Source organism: Anopheles coluzzii, chromosome 2, assembly GCF_943734685.1.
Source record: "Anopheles coluzzii chromosome 2, AcolN3, whole genome shotgun sequence".
In the NCBI taxonomy this organism is placed as follows: Eukaryota; Metazoa; Arthropoda; class Insecta; order Diptera; family Culicidae; genus Anopheles; species Anopheles coluzzii.
Genome location: NC_064670.1, coordinates 50,790,879 through 50,807,773, shown reverse-complemented (window position 1 = coordinate 50,807,773; position 16,895 = coordinate 50,790,879). Strand labels below are relative to the sequence as shown.

At 43.7% G+C, this 16,895-nt stretch overlaps 2 protein-coding genes across 3 annotated transcripts in view; both read right to left on the bottom strand.

The window, feature by feature from the left end:
• Positions 1-1,699: 1,699 nt before the first annotated feature.
• Positions 1,700-16,895, bottom strand: part of LOC120950566 (5-hydroxytryptamine receptor 1-like) — a 48,947-nt gene continuing 33,751 nt past the window's right edge. For both annotated transcript variants that reach the window (XM_040368701.2, XM_040368702.2), the window contains exon 3: positions 1,700-6,576. In XM_040368701.2, coding sequence (XP_040224635.1) covers positions 3,989-5,593 — 1,605 coding nt within the window. In that variant the 5' untranslated portion in view covers positions 5,594-6,576 and the 3' untranslated portion in view covers positions 1,700-3,988. The remainder of the gene's footprint in view (positions 6,577-16,895) is intronic.
• On the bottom strand, positions 8,602-10,870 carry LOC120950565 (uncharacterized). Its single transcript, XM_040368699.2, has 2 exons — positions 9,437-10,870; positions 8,602-9,324 (listed from the first exon to the last, which is right to left on the bottom strand). The coding sequence occupies exons 1-2, from the start codon at positions 10,675-10,677 to the stop codon at positions 8,931-8,933; spliced, it is 1,635 nt and encodes a 544-aa protein (XP_040224633.2). The 5' UTR covers positions 10,678-10,870; the 3' UTR covers positions 8,602-8,930.

Sequence of the window (16,895 nt, the reverse complement as noted above, 5' to 3'; positions counted from 1 at the left end):
GAGTCGAATTTCTAACCTACGGTTGACGAGTGTCTCTGCTTCAAATGGATCTTCATTCATCATATCCGTCTGTTTTTGGGGTAGGTAACAACCACTAGCAATTGTACCAGATTAAAAGTATCTGCTAGCAGTAAAAGACATGTTTTATCTACTCCAACATCACTTGTTGTTTCGGTTTTTACTATTTGTTTCACTGAATGGCTATAGATAAAACTTTAGGAATCATGTCATGCTAGAACATGCACACAACATGAAACAATATATAATTTACAGTCGCAAAAATTATTATTTTTTAAATATTAAATTAATACCAAACTAGCATCAAAACATCAAACAATTCTTCTTTTCTATACTTTGTTTCAGCAACTCTCTGTAGAACTGCTATCAACGTGAAAAAAGACAGGGAAAATATATCGCAGAATTAATATTGACTCAGAGGACATCAATAATGTGAACGATTGAAAGCAAAAGGAAAGTTCTCACCGCTCTCTGATCTTGTTCTTTTACTTACTTTAATTTTATCACTATTATTTCATTCTTTTCATTCAAACTAGCTACGAACGAAGCAAAAAGGAGATAGAGGAGATGGCTAACCATCTTTAAAAACCAGGCGACCCCATTCAGCTAAAAACTACCATGCGTCTCCATTAGCCTGACGAGCATTAACTATCATACGAGTAGCCAGATATAACATTCGAGTGGAATCGTTTTTAAATACCACAATCTAAAGTTTTATATAAATTTTTCCACTGCCTTACCTTCCTATACATGATTTTCAATTCTTTTAAAGTCATAAGCTTAAAAGAAAGAAAAAAGCAGTAATACGAAGAACATCGGTCCATGACCGTGTTTGTCCACCGCTCATTAGGTATGATGCAAAGTTGATAATCATGGTTATGATTTATGGTGACTCAGCTGCCTTACCATACCTGCCTCTCTTGTACTGGTCCCTTTCGTAACTGTGCGGATCGTGCCATCGATCCAGTCTTGCCACCGTTTGCCTTGTTCCTTCCATTCAGTCTGCGATGATTGATTAGTCGGACCACGTTCACCTACAATGTCCTTCCTACACGGAGCACTAGAAACGTCTCGAAATATCCACCTGATGCCGGTCTTAGATTCAAACAAGCACGTTGGTGCCGAACAAGCAATAACGTCTTTCAGAGACTGTGCAGTAAAATATCTCCTTCCACTTCAGTGTGACGAACGCTCATCGATAACGATCAGCATCTGATGGTTCGGTCACCACGGACCACAAATTGACTGTTTTCTCACGCACTTGTCCACCCGCTGCCAGCAGCAGTAGACAGCGTTTTTAAACAACTTTCGCATAGCCTATGTTGGCTGGCTGCTACTCAAGAGCCTAAAATGGCTGCTCGGCCCATTTTATTATGATATATTAATTTCCATTTAAGCATCCAATTTCATACCATCCTTAAGAGTCAAGCCCGGACCAGAGTGTTCCGTGCGGCATCACGGTATCATCACGTGGTATGAAACATTCACTCAACTTTATGCAAAATGAATTTAAGTTACAGCTTGCACACACTGCCAAACTGCACACAGATAGTTACAGGATTGACATGGAGCTCAATCATCTCGTATAACTTTATCATCAAAAATATCTTACCTGTATAGTCGGCTAATTCTTTCAATTTATTTAAAATATATTTAAATCAAATGCACCACTCCCAACACATTCGTCAGCTACAAATCATTTTGTTTTAGGTTTATTTTATGTGCCCTCCTTTCGTGCCCATTTTTGGCAGGAGTATTTTTAGCAGTTTGTTTTTTGTTTTAGATTCCACATTTCAGCTTACTCCTTTTCTTCGTTCATCCATTTAGTTAGACTTCTAGTTGATATTTATTTACCTTTTTCATTCATTACATCGTCGTAGCAATAGGAGCGTTTATAGAGTTCAGTATAAAATCAACCAGACTTTTGTTTCAAATACATTTGCTACTATAGACAACCCACCCGTTAGTGGGTCGGTTGGAATACTTTCACCGTTTTACCTTGTTGAAGTATTGTATTCGGTTTTCTTTTTTTCATCTCCCCTTTAATATCATAACATTATTTCCCTACTGAAGCACATTTATCAAGAATTGATTTTGAGAAATGATTCCATTTGAGCTTCACGATCTTTCTCGTATAATCTAGTGTTTCGATAACAGATTCCCCAAAAAGCTCAGTTAAGGTATACGAGTAGCGTTCCGGTTCAAGTCACGCTTCATCTTAGAGTAAAGTCGGTGTCCATTTTTGTTTTGCTTTGCTATAAATACGACCTGTAGTAGAGATTCAATTATCGATAGAAAAATAAAACAATAAAATAGTCCAAAACCAACGCAACAACTCATGCTCTGCTTGTAAATAATCGATTCTGTGCACGCATAGACACATGCCCGCTGCTATGCTTAGCTGGTAGTTTAGAGAGCTGAATTGTAAATAGTTGTAATACGCATCGCATGCACGATCGAGTTATCTTTACACCTACCGTTCAAATAATGAAGCATTACGCTCTGTCTAAGGTGATGTGGTATTTTTTTTTTATTTCTGTGTGTATTGAAAGATTCGTTTTGATACACCTGCATTTTTGTTCCTGTAGGTTTACGAATGTATTTGTGTGTCTGTGTTTTTGACGGTGTGAGTCTGCAGTTATGCAGTCCTATGTCCTTCCCGTACAGTAATACACATACAAATCAATAACGAAAATAAACACATTTATCCGATGTGTCGACGACTATCGCAGGGGTGTGCGACATATGAGCGGTTGGTGTACGCCTTGACGGTCAGTATAACGCACACCGTTCAATTAGAGCCTACGGAAATTATGCCTTGGTGTATCACCTTGACCTTGCATATCCTCCTCATCGACAAACGATCACACCTAGACACTATAGTTTACATGCTAAAAGAGTTCATTTCGTTTGACGAGTAAATTCTTCAAATATCCTTCTCTAAACCCTTAAGATACGGTCAGAATTCTTACGGTATAGTAATTGTTCGCATTAAAGTCTTATGTTCTGCTCATTTCCGTTCCTACTGTAAAACCGACTCATAGAGACAAATTAATAAACGAATTGGCTCTAAAAACATTAACCAAAACTAGATTTGCTAAACTCAACGGGGATTTTTTAAGCCATATTTCTCACGCCATTCAACTAATTACGTTTCGTTTTTATAAACACTAAAGCTCGTACTTTTGAGATCTAGCATAATTATACTTGGATTTATGACAGAATCACCCGACATCGCCTTTCTAGTACATTAGCCGTAGATTCGAGAATCTACTACTAACAAAACTAATCTAACAGTTTTTTGCTACGTTTACATGCCCTCTAGTAACTTATTTTTGACTTGGCGCCTATTTTCCGCCTTCCACCCTTAACGTGAGCTTTTTGCAGTCCCTTGAAAGTACAAAGATGCATTGTGTTTATACCTCAACGACAAAGCCTAATGCTTGCGTTGAACGGCTAATACGAATGTTTTGGATTGTTATGATTACCATACCATCTATGTAGACTGCGTGATTGTATCGGCTTGTGTGGTTTGTGCTTTTTTTATTATGTTTGTAGCATATTTAACGTGTGCTTTCTTTTTACTTTCTCTCTCTCTCCATCTCTCTCTCTCTATTTTTCATCGGATCTGTGCATGTGGCGGTGAGTAATTATTAATTTAATAATTTCCCAACAAGTGCAACCAACCAATTGTCTCACGGAAACCTAGTAAGTACTCGATTATCTCGGGGAACTGCTGAAGGCGATAATTGTATTAATTCGTCTTCAAACATATGACAATCGGTGCTAGTGAAACATTTAATACTACTATGGCTGTACGAATTGCATAGAACCGGCTGCATCAGACTTCTTCCTTCGTACCAGAATACAATATTAGTGATAGGCCAAAAGCATCATCCTGGTATGAATGATAGCACTGTTACGAGGAACAATCGACCCGCGCTGTTAAACAAACAAAACCAAACCGGAGTTAGAGAAAGCTTTCCCGCGCCGTGTGCTGCCCTTCGTTCTCGAGCACGAACCGCTGCGACCCTGGCTCACCGTACTGGCTGTGATAGAAGTCCTCCCGCATCAGGATGTTCAGGTTGGAGCAGCGGAAGTACAGGATCTCCTGGAACGGCTTCCGGAAGTCGCGGTTCAGCGTGGCGTAGATGATGGGATTGAGCAGCGAGTTGGCATACCCGAGCCACAGAAAGAACGACGACAGTGTCGGGTAGTCATCGTCCATGAGCGGCCGCACCAGCGCCAGTATGAAGAAGGGTAGCCAGCAGATCGTGAACGCCGACATGATGATACCGAGCGTGGTCGATGCCTTCCGCTCCTTGGCCAGCTGAAACCGGAGCTTCTTCTGATGAGGAGAACCGCCGCCAACACTCATCGCCGGAACGATCGAGTCCGGTGGTTTCAAGCTCATGGACGTGGTCGTCGTCGTTGTCGTAGCGGTGGTAGTGCTCGTTTTATCGACCGCTAAACTGTTCTCGAGCCGTGTCTGTGCTCGCTTCTCGTCCTTCACTATTCGCCGGGCGGCACGAAATATTTGATAGTAAACAAACAGCATCACGGCGAGCGGAATGTAGAAAGATCCGAGTGTGGCGTAAATCTGATACCCGACATCCTCACACACGGCACAGAAAGGCCGCTGGTCGGGACCTTCACCGATCGTGTGCTTGTTGCCGAGGATGAGCAATGGCGGCAGGGATATGCAGGCCGCGGCCAACCACACCAGCGCCACGCAGAGCATCATTCGCCGGGGCGTACGCTTCACACCGTACTCGAGCGGTTTCGTGATGGCCCAGTACCGATCGACGGAGATGGCGCACAGGTTAAGGATGGAAGCGGTACAGGACAGCACATCAAACGACACCCAGATATCACAGAACACGCGCCCAAAGTTCCACTCGCCCAGCACTTCGTACATCAACGCCGGTGGCATCACTAGGCAAGCGACGCACAGGTCCGACACGGCCAGGGACACGAGCAGATAGTTGCAGGGACGTCTCAGTTTCCGCACCAGACACACGGCCACACACACCAGTATGTTGCCGACGATCGTGCCAAATATCACAGCTAACAGTACGATGCAGATGATCACCTTGCGGATCGTGTCCAGGTCCAGCTCGTGCTCGGACAGGGTCGCGTTCGCTAGCGTCGAGGACACGATCGTCGCTACCGTCGTACCGCCGGCGAGTGGCACACCGAGCGACCCACCGATGCCGATCGAAGCCGCCGGACCGACGATGGCCTCGCCGCTGCCACTGCCCCCTGCGTCCCCACCATCCCCGGTGAATCCGTGGCCGAAGCCATGGTCACCGGTTGTCTGATTGTGCGCCAGCAACACTGCGAACGGTGTCGGAATGCTGCTCCCCGGCTCAAGGCCCACCGTTGCACTGCCACCTACCACCGTGGCCAAAATCGTTGACGATGTCGTGCTCGGTATTTGTTGATCAAACCCGCTACGCTCGGTAACGATCCCGGCTGACCACACTGTGTGTGATTGTTCAGCTATACGCACCTGCTGTCGCTGTCGGGCCACACCAATGTCATCTACCAGCAGGGAACCAATTAGCGTATCCATATACACACATGTGTAGTAAGGAGTGCTGCTTTATGTTTCACACCGTCACACGCATTACACAATGCAAACAAATAGTTACACTTCCAGCTCAGTTCAGCGCTCAATCGTTTCATCTTTCCAACGGCTTTTTCCCGTAGAAAATCGTTAGGATACGCAACAATGTACGTAACTACTCCTTCTACCCACGGTTTCATTAACCTTACACACACTCACTTTCTTTCTTCTCTCTTTCTGTTTCTACTGCTGATATGTATGGAGACCTTCTTTTACTTCCTTCAATGCCACTCTATTTCCATTCTGCGAGCTAACCCTTCATAAGTCATTTTCTCTTAAACATATTCACAGACGCACACTGACACACAGCCACACATGTACTCTTTCTCGTCCCCTTTCTTTCGAGCACTCTAACGCAGACAGTTTTCTAAGCTAATTACTGTCCCAGCCACAAACCGCTGAACGTACCGGACGATACGGAAAAACCACTCCACCGATGACATCCATCGACCAGGGTCACGAGCGAAGCCACAACTTTGACGCAGGTTCTGTCACCGACAGGCATGGCTGGACATTTATTGCCGTCAATCGGTTTCAGCTTCGAGCTTGTACAAGTCAACCCGAACCCCCTTTAGTCCAGATCCAGCGTGTGCGTGTGCGTGTGTGTGAGAGTATGTGGAATTTTTACGACCCCTGTTTGTAGAACTTGATTACTGAAGGGACGCCACACCGAGAAATGATTTAATCCGCCGCGCTACACACGCTCCCGGACTCGGTCCATCCCCGGATCCGAATGGTTTCGGCGTGTTGGGTCACAGGTTTAAAATGATTGATTGCCCTGTTCGAATGTAGGTGTCGGGATGTCGTACGGGACGGGACGGGCGCTGACTATGCGTGACCTGACAACTTCAGATTGAAATGGGTCGCTGCGTCCATGTCGTCCGTCCGATGCGCGTCCTGAGCTGTTGCGTTAGATTGATCGGTGCCATCTGAAATGAAATGGAAAAACAAGCAATAAGATAAAACACAATTTCCACACAGGGGTTCCGGTAAATGCTTCCCACTCGTCTACGCATGGATGTATGGAGTAAACAAACTCAAAGCATTTAACAAACCCGTTTCCTCCTAGCCTAAATCAACCGAATGTACAACATGGTGTAAATTATCAATCAATAGTTTCGGAGTGGGTAGAAGGCTTTACCTGCAAGTAGCTCTAAGTACCCTTCAGGCAACGATCAACCATACTCGGGGGGAAAGTTTTCCATAAACTTTCGCTTCATGTGAGTTGTTAACTGGACAAACAAGCTGATGCAGGGGAATGCTACACACTTGATCATCATCGATCTGGTGTAAGGGTAAACAGAAAACTTTCCCCATTTGATACGTATAATCCGATTCCCGATTTATTCCTGCACCCGGCACCAGTCAACTGTACAGTTTTCAGTAAACTACCGAAGACCAAAGTTGCGTGTAAGGTAGCCCTTTTCTCCAATCATAATGAAGATTCAATTAAGTGATTCAGCTATGTTTCAGCATATTTTAAAGTTTTGCCAGTTTCATTTACTAATGACTGTACGAGTTGCACCGCACATAGAACATGGTCGGCTTGCAAGCTGTTGGTTACAGGCATCAAGTCGAAGTAATTGAAACTCACTTCATAATGTGTGAAGTAAGTGGTATAGAAATTCAATCAAGCTTATTGATTGATAATTATTGAAGATTGAGTGAGGGAATACTAGAGGGCATCGAAACTCCTTTCAGGTTTACCCAATTAAATTCAGACATACATAAGCAGCGAAAACTACCTAAACCTAACACACAAACTGCAATCATAAAACCTGATTTTTTTAACAAATTTAAACAGTGAAACTGTTGTTTTTTTATTGCTAATGCTCATTGCCAACAAGTTTATCGATGCGTTTCCAGTTGCTTGATACCGATGGCGATAAATCAGTTGAAAAGGGTACACCACACAAAACCCGCGCCACATAAATCATTCGCTTAAATCGAAATGCATGCAAATGTTGCTCATTACATCCTCCCCCAAAATCCTTCCATCACACACAATGATGAGGGATCCCATACCTGTGCACGTTAGCGTTCTCCAGTTTCATTTAAAATGTGCCATTATGTTGCTGACTATAACGTCATAAATCAAAACTGGTTCAATTGCCCTTTTACGATATTGTTAAAATTTCAAGTAGAGCTGATTTATTTTACACATTTAACACTTTGATAGATTGAACGCACAAAAATAACATTCATACTGGTTGTTTAACCTGTTCTGGAAGCCAACATGTACGTTCCTTTACCACAATCTAAAGAATAGGTGTAGGAACACTGTGCAAAACCGCTGCATAACTGGATTTGGCGTAAAGCGCAGCACAAAGCAGCATTATGGTGGTTTTATGTTCCACCCTTTTTTGTAATTTCCTCCATTGTTTCGTCTCTCTGCCACTTCCTGTGGCACTATGCACGTTTCAATTTTGAAACCTAAAGTCTCACCTCCCTACGTTTTGAAACGTTTCGTGTGCGCTTTTCCGGTCCGGAAACCAGTGCAGTAAAATTTACTCTTACTCCACGGGTAGGGATCATAAACTCGCTCGCCGCGTTATTTTTTCTCCCATTTCCTGCTGCATGTTGGTTTCGTTAAAATTTTAAATTACTTTTTTTTCGGCTTTGCTGCTTTTCTTCGTAACCATTTTTGCCGCTCAGGTACTGCTAATCATCGAGTTGGAGAGTCCCTGGTGGTAAATATTTCTCACCGTTTTTTTCGACTAGGGCCCACTAGCTCCCTCCGTTCGTTCCACTGTTTGTAATTCGGATGTGGGAAACAAAACTTTCACCATGGTGCAGTAATGGTTACACCAGCAGCGACACAAAACGGTATAGCGACAAACAACTGTAGAAATGTTTCGACACGGAACCCCCACATCACCGTATTGTCCTCAAACTTTCCCCATTGAATGGGGAACAAGGTGCCATCACAATGAAAAGGAAAACACCAGAATCCCTGACAGTCACAAATAATGAAATTTATTCACCGATACACCAATTTTTTCAGTCAACCGAAAGAAACTCAAAAGCAGAATCGTAACGTTGCATTAAACTATGATAAATGGCCACACCAAACGTACCTTCCGAAAACAGTTCATCTGCCGTGTAATGGTTGGGTGGCTGTTTTTGCTTTGTTTTTTGTGGATTTGTTTTTCAGTATTTTAAAGGATCGTATCGCTGTTGTTGGAACATAAAGACCCATGAAAGGAACTCTAAAGCCGCGCAGCACCCATGGTGGTTAGGAGTAACACGGCAAAGTTGGTTCAAACCATAGCACCTCCGTACACTAAGCCAACAGCGTACTTTCCAGTTCGAGGGAATGGGCCAGCTTTTTCATTAGCAAATCCCGGTTTAGCTTCTGCGATACTTCGACGAAAAAAGCAATCCGCTCGTCGGGCAGACGACTTTGCACGAGCTTGGCCGCCGCCCGCAACTGCACGGCCAGCTGCTCGAGATTATTCTGAGCACAGAAGGCTTGGGCGATGGTGAGCAGTCCAATAAGCTGCCACAAGTGGCTCCCGCAAGCGATCGCTTCGTCGATCATCCGATTACCCATCACTTTCACATCGTCCAGCCATCCGTTGAGCAGATGCTGCCTTGCCATCTGGTAGTCGATGAGGCAGTGCTCGATGGGATACTGAACGCGCTGATAGCGCCGTTCCAGCTCGGCAACCTTAATCCTGCGAGGAAACATAGAGTAAAAAAACAAACCCAAGAATACACATCACCATATGGATTTTTAAGGCTCGTTTCCCGTGCTTTATAAAGCAAAAACAAGCCATCCCCACCTACTTGTAGCTTAAGTAGTCATGATCAGGCTCAGTTGGGTCTCGGTAAGTGGAAATGTCGCCAAATACAGGGGCGACCACCAGCGTTTCTTTTGCCGGCGGAACGGCAAACAACAGCATCAAGCGACGGTCCGGTGGGGCATCCATCAACCTGGGAGGGATACGCAACCCGTCCAGAATGGTCAAACCGATCAGATTGCACACCTCTCGCACCAGTTTGCCCTTCTCGGGGAGTACCCGCACCGTTGTGGTCTTGAAGAAACCGTCCAACACATCTCCGCCGTACCGCAGTAGCTCCTTTGTCTTGCCTTGCTCGCGTAGCTCGTACATGCGATCGAATTGGTTGTACACTGCACGGTACGCACGGTACCGGAACTTGAGCAGCTCATCAATTTCATGGACCTCCCGCCGATGGTTCGTCTGCGGTCCAAAGCGACCGTGCCGCTGGCTGTACATTGGAAAACAGGCCTGGGAAAGCCGAACCCGGCCCGATACTTTCGTGTAGCATTCGTCCACCAGCTGAGCCATCGCACGGGAGCTTTGTCGCGTTTGTGGTAACTGGACAACCGGCCCGTGTCGGCCCGATAGCAGCAACTCTTCAATAAACATCAAATCCTCCCATCCACGGCCAAGATGAATTTGGCCAAGAATTTGCTTGTTTTTCTGCCGTCGCACTTGCTCCCGCAACGGTGGCTCCTTGCGCACCGTTTCCAGCAAACTGATCACATCACACTCACCCGCCTCGGCAAGAATCTTCCAACGGGGACGATCAGCCGACCGCTGACGGAGCTCCCGCTGCTCTGCCACTATCGCTGGAAACTGATGCTGATACTCGAGCAGCGAGGCACCGGCCCGGTCGCCCAGCGTACAATCGAAGGTGGATAGAGCGAGGTCTACCTCATCGGTAAAGTCCTGCTGACGATGACCACCGGCCGGATGCTGGTGGCGTCGTCCGTTTGCCGACGCAAGCAAATGCCCCTCCAGATCGCCCGTTTCGTACAGCGCCCGGCAGTGCAACAAATTTCCCGGATATTTTCGAGCATTACGAATGGTTTCCAGTGCCGGGAGAGCCTCGCAATACTTCAACTGTGCCCGGGTCTTCAACACCACCATCGACTCATCGTCTTCAGACACTCTCGGCGATGCTTCGGTGAAGCTGTCGATAGCACCGCCCACATTGCCGTGCCGGAGCTGGTGCACACCAATGTCCCGGACCACTTGCCACGCTAACTCCGGAGCGGACATTTTCGTTCAAATTTGCTCACCCTCTTTGGCCTTTTTGGTTCTATACGCGAGGGCACTTCAAACCGTAACGAATGACTGACATTTCAAGAGCCTAGCCTACTATATTGCAGCAAACTCAGCGTGCCGGTTGTCGCAATTCTGCTGAAGCAGCAATTCAGACGAGTATTAAATTTTAACAGGATGAAGTACATATTTCTGCAAAGTAATTAAACACTTTTCTTGCGGAAGAAAATCTACTACATTTTAATTATGTTAAGAAATGATTTAGCAGCTTTATTGCAGCAACATGAATGTCGCTTTAAATTCCTTTAAATAGTTCTCACCCCGTTAGCATGCTAACGGCTATCGGAGGGCAATGAAGGAATTTCTTCAGCACTGAAAGAGCGATAAACCCACTGATTGCATTCTCTTACCATTCTTTGTGCTTCTACTCTCTGGCCGAAGCACAAAGTTCAACGCATTTCTACCCCCGAGAGCCAACCGCGGTTTAAACAAAAGATTCACTCTTTCTTGATTGCCTCGGGAAACCACAAACCCTGTACTTTAGCCAAAGGTATTGATGGAAGCCGATGCACGTTCTTGTTGAGCAATTCCTCGCTCCATTGGTACGAATCTCTATCTAGATACAAATTGCTTTGCCTCTTTTTTTCCAGTACATTAGAGACTAAGGCAACGCTACGATGAACGAGCAAACAAGACACCACATCGCAAACAATGCACTGCGCGAATCTTTAGAAGCGCATTTCAACGCCAGTCAAGTTGGGTGGAATGATTGTTTCGCTGTAGTGTACGAACAGGTCACGACAATCGATAAGCTGACCTCCCACAGCGGACTTCAATGGAAAATTGCACTTTCGCGTGCCGCATTTGCGGGGGGGTGATCGAAGTCCATCATCGATGTTGCCATTAAAATGCGATTGCCGATGGTTTCGATGATGATCGAACACGTGCACCGCACCCTGTATCAGGGTCAATGAATGGTTCCCAACGCATGTGAAAACAACACACTTTCGGATACACAAATGTTTCTCACCCAAACATCCAACAACAGCAACCAGTAAAATGAACACGTACGAAACGAACAAGCACCTAGGTTTGAGAATTTGTTTGGTGTGAGACCATCTAGACACATCATGGTGGATGTGTAATTAATGATGTTAAAGTTGCGCCGATGATGAGCGGATTATCGATGGAATCCAAATTATATCACCAGACCGTATCAACACTCGTTGTCCCGACCCTTTCCGCTGTGCCTTGGGACGTTGTTGGGCACTTTTTTGCGTTCGTGCCCGTCGTACAACCCCACTAGTACGCACGCACGAACGAACGCCCTTCATTACGCACCGTAAACGCACCGTGCAATTAAAAACGAATTACCTGTGGCTCGGATACACCTCATCCTGTATACGGTGGCCCTTATCGCCGTGTGCCTCTAACGCACAGTTCGTACGGTAGGATGGAACCGAGAAATTAAGCTCTGTGGGCGTAATATCGCCCGCAGTAGTAATGTGATTATCCGCGGATGGGCGTCCAATGCGACCCGGCAGATAATAGACCTTATTTTCCTTACTTCGGTACAGGATAAGTGGATGGGTAGTTGGTTGAGCGCAAAGCCAGAAAAGGACACAAAAGTGCCGCTGGTAGGCGTCTAGCGTCTACCACGACACATAATGAGCTGATAATCATTCTTTGAATCTAGATAATCTTCTCAAAGCAATCTCTTTTTCTATCAGTCACATAGGGCGAAACATGAGCTGACACTGAGGAAGGTTGTTTCGTTGGGGAATCAATCAATGCTTGATGATTTAAGTTTCTCTGTAGAAATCAAATAAGTAGGTATCATTTGCTAGTTTACTGAGTTTAGTGTTATTGTCAGGTACATTAAAGAAGCCCTTCTGGACTTCGAAATAAATTTCAAAGTCCGATTGCCTTCGCACAGGCTTACAGGTACTTTGATAGCGAAGAAGGAAGCAATCCTACACGAGTTACAGCGTTACCGTTTGAAGTGAATGCTGAATTTCAATTGGTTTATTTTTTGCGATATTCATTAAAATATCCTTATATTCGTAATCGTATTAGTGTTTATGCTATACGTCTTAGTGTTTGGATATGTTACTACTTTATTAAAATGTCGCTATGTTTCGAGGATCGATACTTTATCTGCAAATTGTGTTTTTTTGTTATTTCTGAGATTGCGACCGTTACTACGATTGCCTAAAGTATTTATGTAATTTAAACATTTATTTTCAATTTGCATTTCGTGTCAGACACTACTTAGTTGCAACATGTTCCTTTCGAGAAATGCTTACTTAGTTACAGCCGTCTATGCTCATGTGATACGATCATGCTTGATCGTTGCACAATATCAGGTGGTTTTTTGTTTAAACTAGTCTATGAATTATTACGAATTTCTTAGACTAAAAAGGCTATTTTTCAAAATACAGATGTTACTTTAGCGGTACAAATGAAGCTCATCAGCCAAAGGTGCTAAAATAAATAAATAAAAAGCAACCAGCTATTTCATTTCAATTGTCGTATAGTACACATCGTTTTGAAACAAAAACCCTGTTTAAATATTATAATAAAAGCTGTCACCTTGCTTCAACAATTTGTGGCACGAAACAACATATGTTTTATTATCATATTTTAACAAACATTCCATTTGGAACAAATCGATCGTTTCGATCGCTTGATCATTTCACACAACGAGTGCCTGTCGTACAGCAAATCAACGTCTAACCCAATTTTCTGTACTATTTTTACCTTCTCTCACCCCACGGCTCTTTATTTTGCAGTGTTTGTTCACTCTTCAGAGTTTTGTATTATTCTCTACAATCAATCGCTGCAAATAAAACACATCGCATGCTGCCCGCCTGTCGACACGACGTCGACACTTGAGTTATTTTCGCCAGAACTTCGAATCTAGCTCTTTCTGCGGGTAATGGCTCTTTCTTTCTTCTTGTGATTCAACCACACCCCTTTCAACGCCCCATACATTCTATTCTTGATACTGGCTCGGACATTCGGTGAAGGAACAAGCTAAAAGAATAAAAAGGAAAAAAATATAAAAAAAACACCACCAACCGTAAAGTTTTTGGCACAGATTCCCGGCAACGGTTACTCACACACACACACAAACACACTTAAAACCAAAAACAAGTACCGCACTACGGTAACGATCGATGCTGGAGTGCAAAAAATCTGGGTCAAGAGCTTCAGTGCGCTTTCTTCTTTTCGGGACGGGGTTCGGGATGTAGTCAATTCATTTCCCGTGTTCTGAAATGCCAAGGTTCGAAGGCCTTGAAAAGTTTTACGACTATTTTGGCTAAAATATCGGCAGCCGAACGTGGCATTCTTTCCCACAAGGTCAACGAAATGATACAGTGGAAGTTTTTACGACGTGATCTACACCATTCGCTGATATTGGATGGTAGACAAGCAAAAAGGAAAGGAAAACAATCCACTACGATAGCGTACCGTGACGAAATTGTTAAATTTACTAGCGTCAAGAACCCGTTTCCCGCAACGTTTATAGTATGAGTCTATTTCACAGCTAAAAATTATACAACCAATCTCTGTGCGCTTTAAAAAAGCACCCTATGTGTTCTTCTGCTTCTATTCGTGCGGAATCCATCATGAACAAAATAATGTCCCTCTGCTACTCATTATTCTTTACAGGACTCTTTCCATAATTTAGTGCTTCTATTATGCGACAATCTTACGATTCGGTTCGCAGGCCAAATAAACCTGTCAGCTAGGCAAAGCTCACTGAAACGGGAATAATTTCCTCACCGACCAATTTTAAGCATATCCGAGTGATCGTCAGTATTTGTTTGTATCGTAATGGCATTTTCCAATGTCTGAACAGCTTTCGGTAAAACTTGACTTTCACTTAGTTTATGGGACTTTCTATACTTTCCTACATTTGGACGTGTGGAGTTATCTGTCTTGCAAAATGAGACAGAGCAAACTGAGGAAGAAACGGTTTTCCGCTTGGCAGACATTTCCGTTTCATTTCTTCCGGATAATCGGGCCCGCCCGGAACCAATCTTTTCGCCCGCTTTGTCAATGCTATTCCGGCGTTTTGCTTCTTTTTTTTTGCAACACATCCTGGAGAGTGATTTGTTAGTGCAGACGGAAAAGCAAAATCGAATAATGGAAAGTTCAAGAAAAAGATACTGCCACTCTGTGTAAGCACACAACACAGCCAGACACTTTGATATTGCTACCGGTTATGACAATAAAAGCTCAAAGGAATCGAACATAACCCACATCGCACTCACACACTTACACACACAAACATGGGAGTGAGTCAAATGCATTGGAATAGAAGACACTTTTCTTCATTCGGTCACTTTTCTTTATGTTCGGAACGTACCGTTAGCACAAGGATAAAGAGAACCTGTGAATGTGCAGTTAACAGAACTTACTACAACTCGTAGCACGCATAATGGGCAGAAAGAGTTGATGTTTCAGTGTCCCCTAATAAGATGAAGCACCAGGGCATTGAGAAATGCATTTCTCCATATAGCAGAACATCAAAGTCGATCTCTTTTCTTGGGAAATGTAAATTTACTCTCCTTTGAAGTGCAATCGTTCGTACCTGGCATGGACAGCATGCTTTTTCGCTACTAGTTGCATAAGGAAGACTTTCGGATAAGAGCAGAAGGAATATCACACATTTTCTTTTAATTTGAAGAAAAAATATCAAAGGTCTTTTTTTTTGCTTTGCTGACGTAAAAATATTGAAACAGTCTGTTGCAACCGGATCAGATTGTTCTGGTCCGTTTCGCCATCGATACGCTTCACCCATCCAAAACGCCGAAAGGAAGCGCTTTCATCCCCGTGGCCAAACAGGTAATCGAAGAAACCAAAATTGACATGTTGGCTAAGACGACTTTTCCGCTTGACAACCGGCCGAAATTCGAACTCCGTAACGCTAGAGCTTCCGTTTCTAGCTGCCTTGTCCTAGCCCACGCACGTGGTGCCCATTTATCCTCCTTGCCAGGAAAGTAGCTCCTCATTGGCTGCGATGGACTGATGGAAGCAGATGGATCGTGAGCGAAGCGAAAGAAAATACAATTATCTTCCCTAACGTACGATGGACTGCCGGCACAACGCTATCGAAAATCAATTGATTTTCTATTTTTACTCCCAATCTCTGGCCTCGCTAACACCACGCTCGTAGTTCGTTGCTTTCGATGGCCTTAGCTTTTTCATGGCCATCATAGTCCCTTTCCGTCTACCTCGAGTCCGACTGAAAAGGAAAAACATTGACTGCCACGGAAAACGAGAGCCGAGAATCGGGAAATGAAAGTCAAAATGCGCATTATCCACTTACACCGAGCGCACGGTCGGTATAAGTTTTATTGCATGAGGTAGGGATATAAAAACGCTTGACGTTTCCACTAGTGTTCGTGTTGAACCGGAATGATTTGATATCGGTCAAATAAAATTGCTCCCCAACCTTCTACGAGCCTTTCACAAGAAAACAATTTGTTTGGCTTTTCTTTTTGTTTTACCGGCTTTTTTTAGCTCTCCCATACTTGATGTTCAAACCGGACATCCACCCAAAAGTTCTTCTGTACAATTCATATGTTTGTGAAATATTAGGATTGACTGTTGAAAAGGTTAAAAAGGTGACATATAACACAAATCATAACTGGGGATTATACTTATGGGTACCATTTGTCGGTTGCATTTTGTTGATAGAAATGCACAACGTTTAATGCAAGAAAAACATGACATTTTAATGCTTTACTAGAATGAAAATAAGTTGAGCAGTATTTTAAGATGTTCAATTTCCTCAAAGGGTGGTCTAAAACAGTGGTATCCAACCTGCAATCCGTGGCGTTAACAAAAGTGGTTCGCGAAAATAATTAGTTTTTAAGAAAAGCTTATTACAATACATATTGTGCATTTTTTCCCACAAATCAGATCAAATTTTCTACGGGCATGTCTAGAATAATATTTAAACATATTGATCATCAAAAACTTTGAATTAAGTGTACACAATGTATGCCCTCAATGGATGTGGGCCGCGGCAAAGGTATGTTCAAAGCGAAGTGGTCTGCGTTCCTAAAAAGGTCTAAAGAACATATCAAACAAATGAGTAGAATTATTGTACCAAATTTGTTTTCAAACGTCAGAATGTTCAATATTCTATAGTCAAACATATTTAAACTACCTGTTTAGCTCAAACACTAAAACATGAGCCG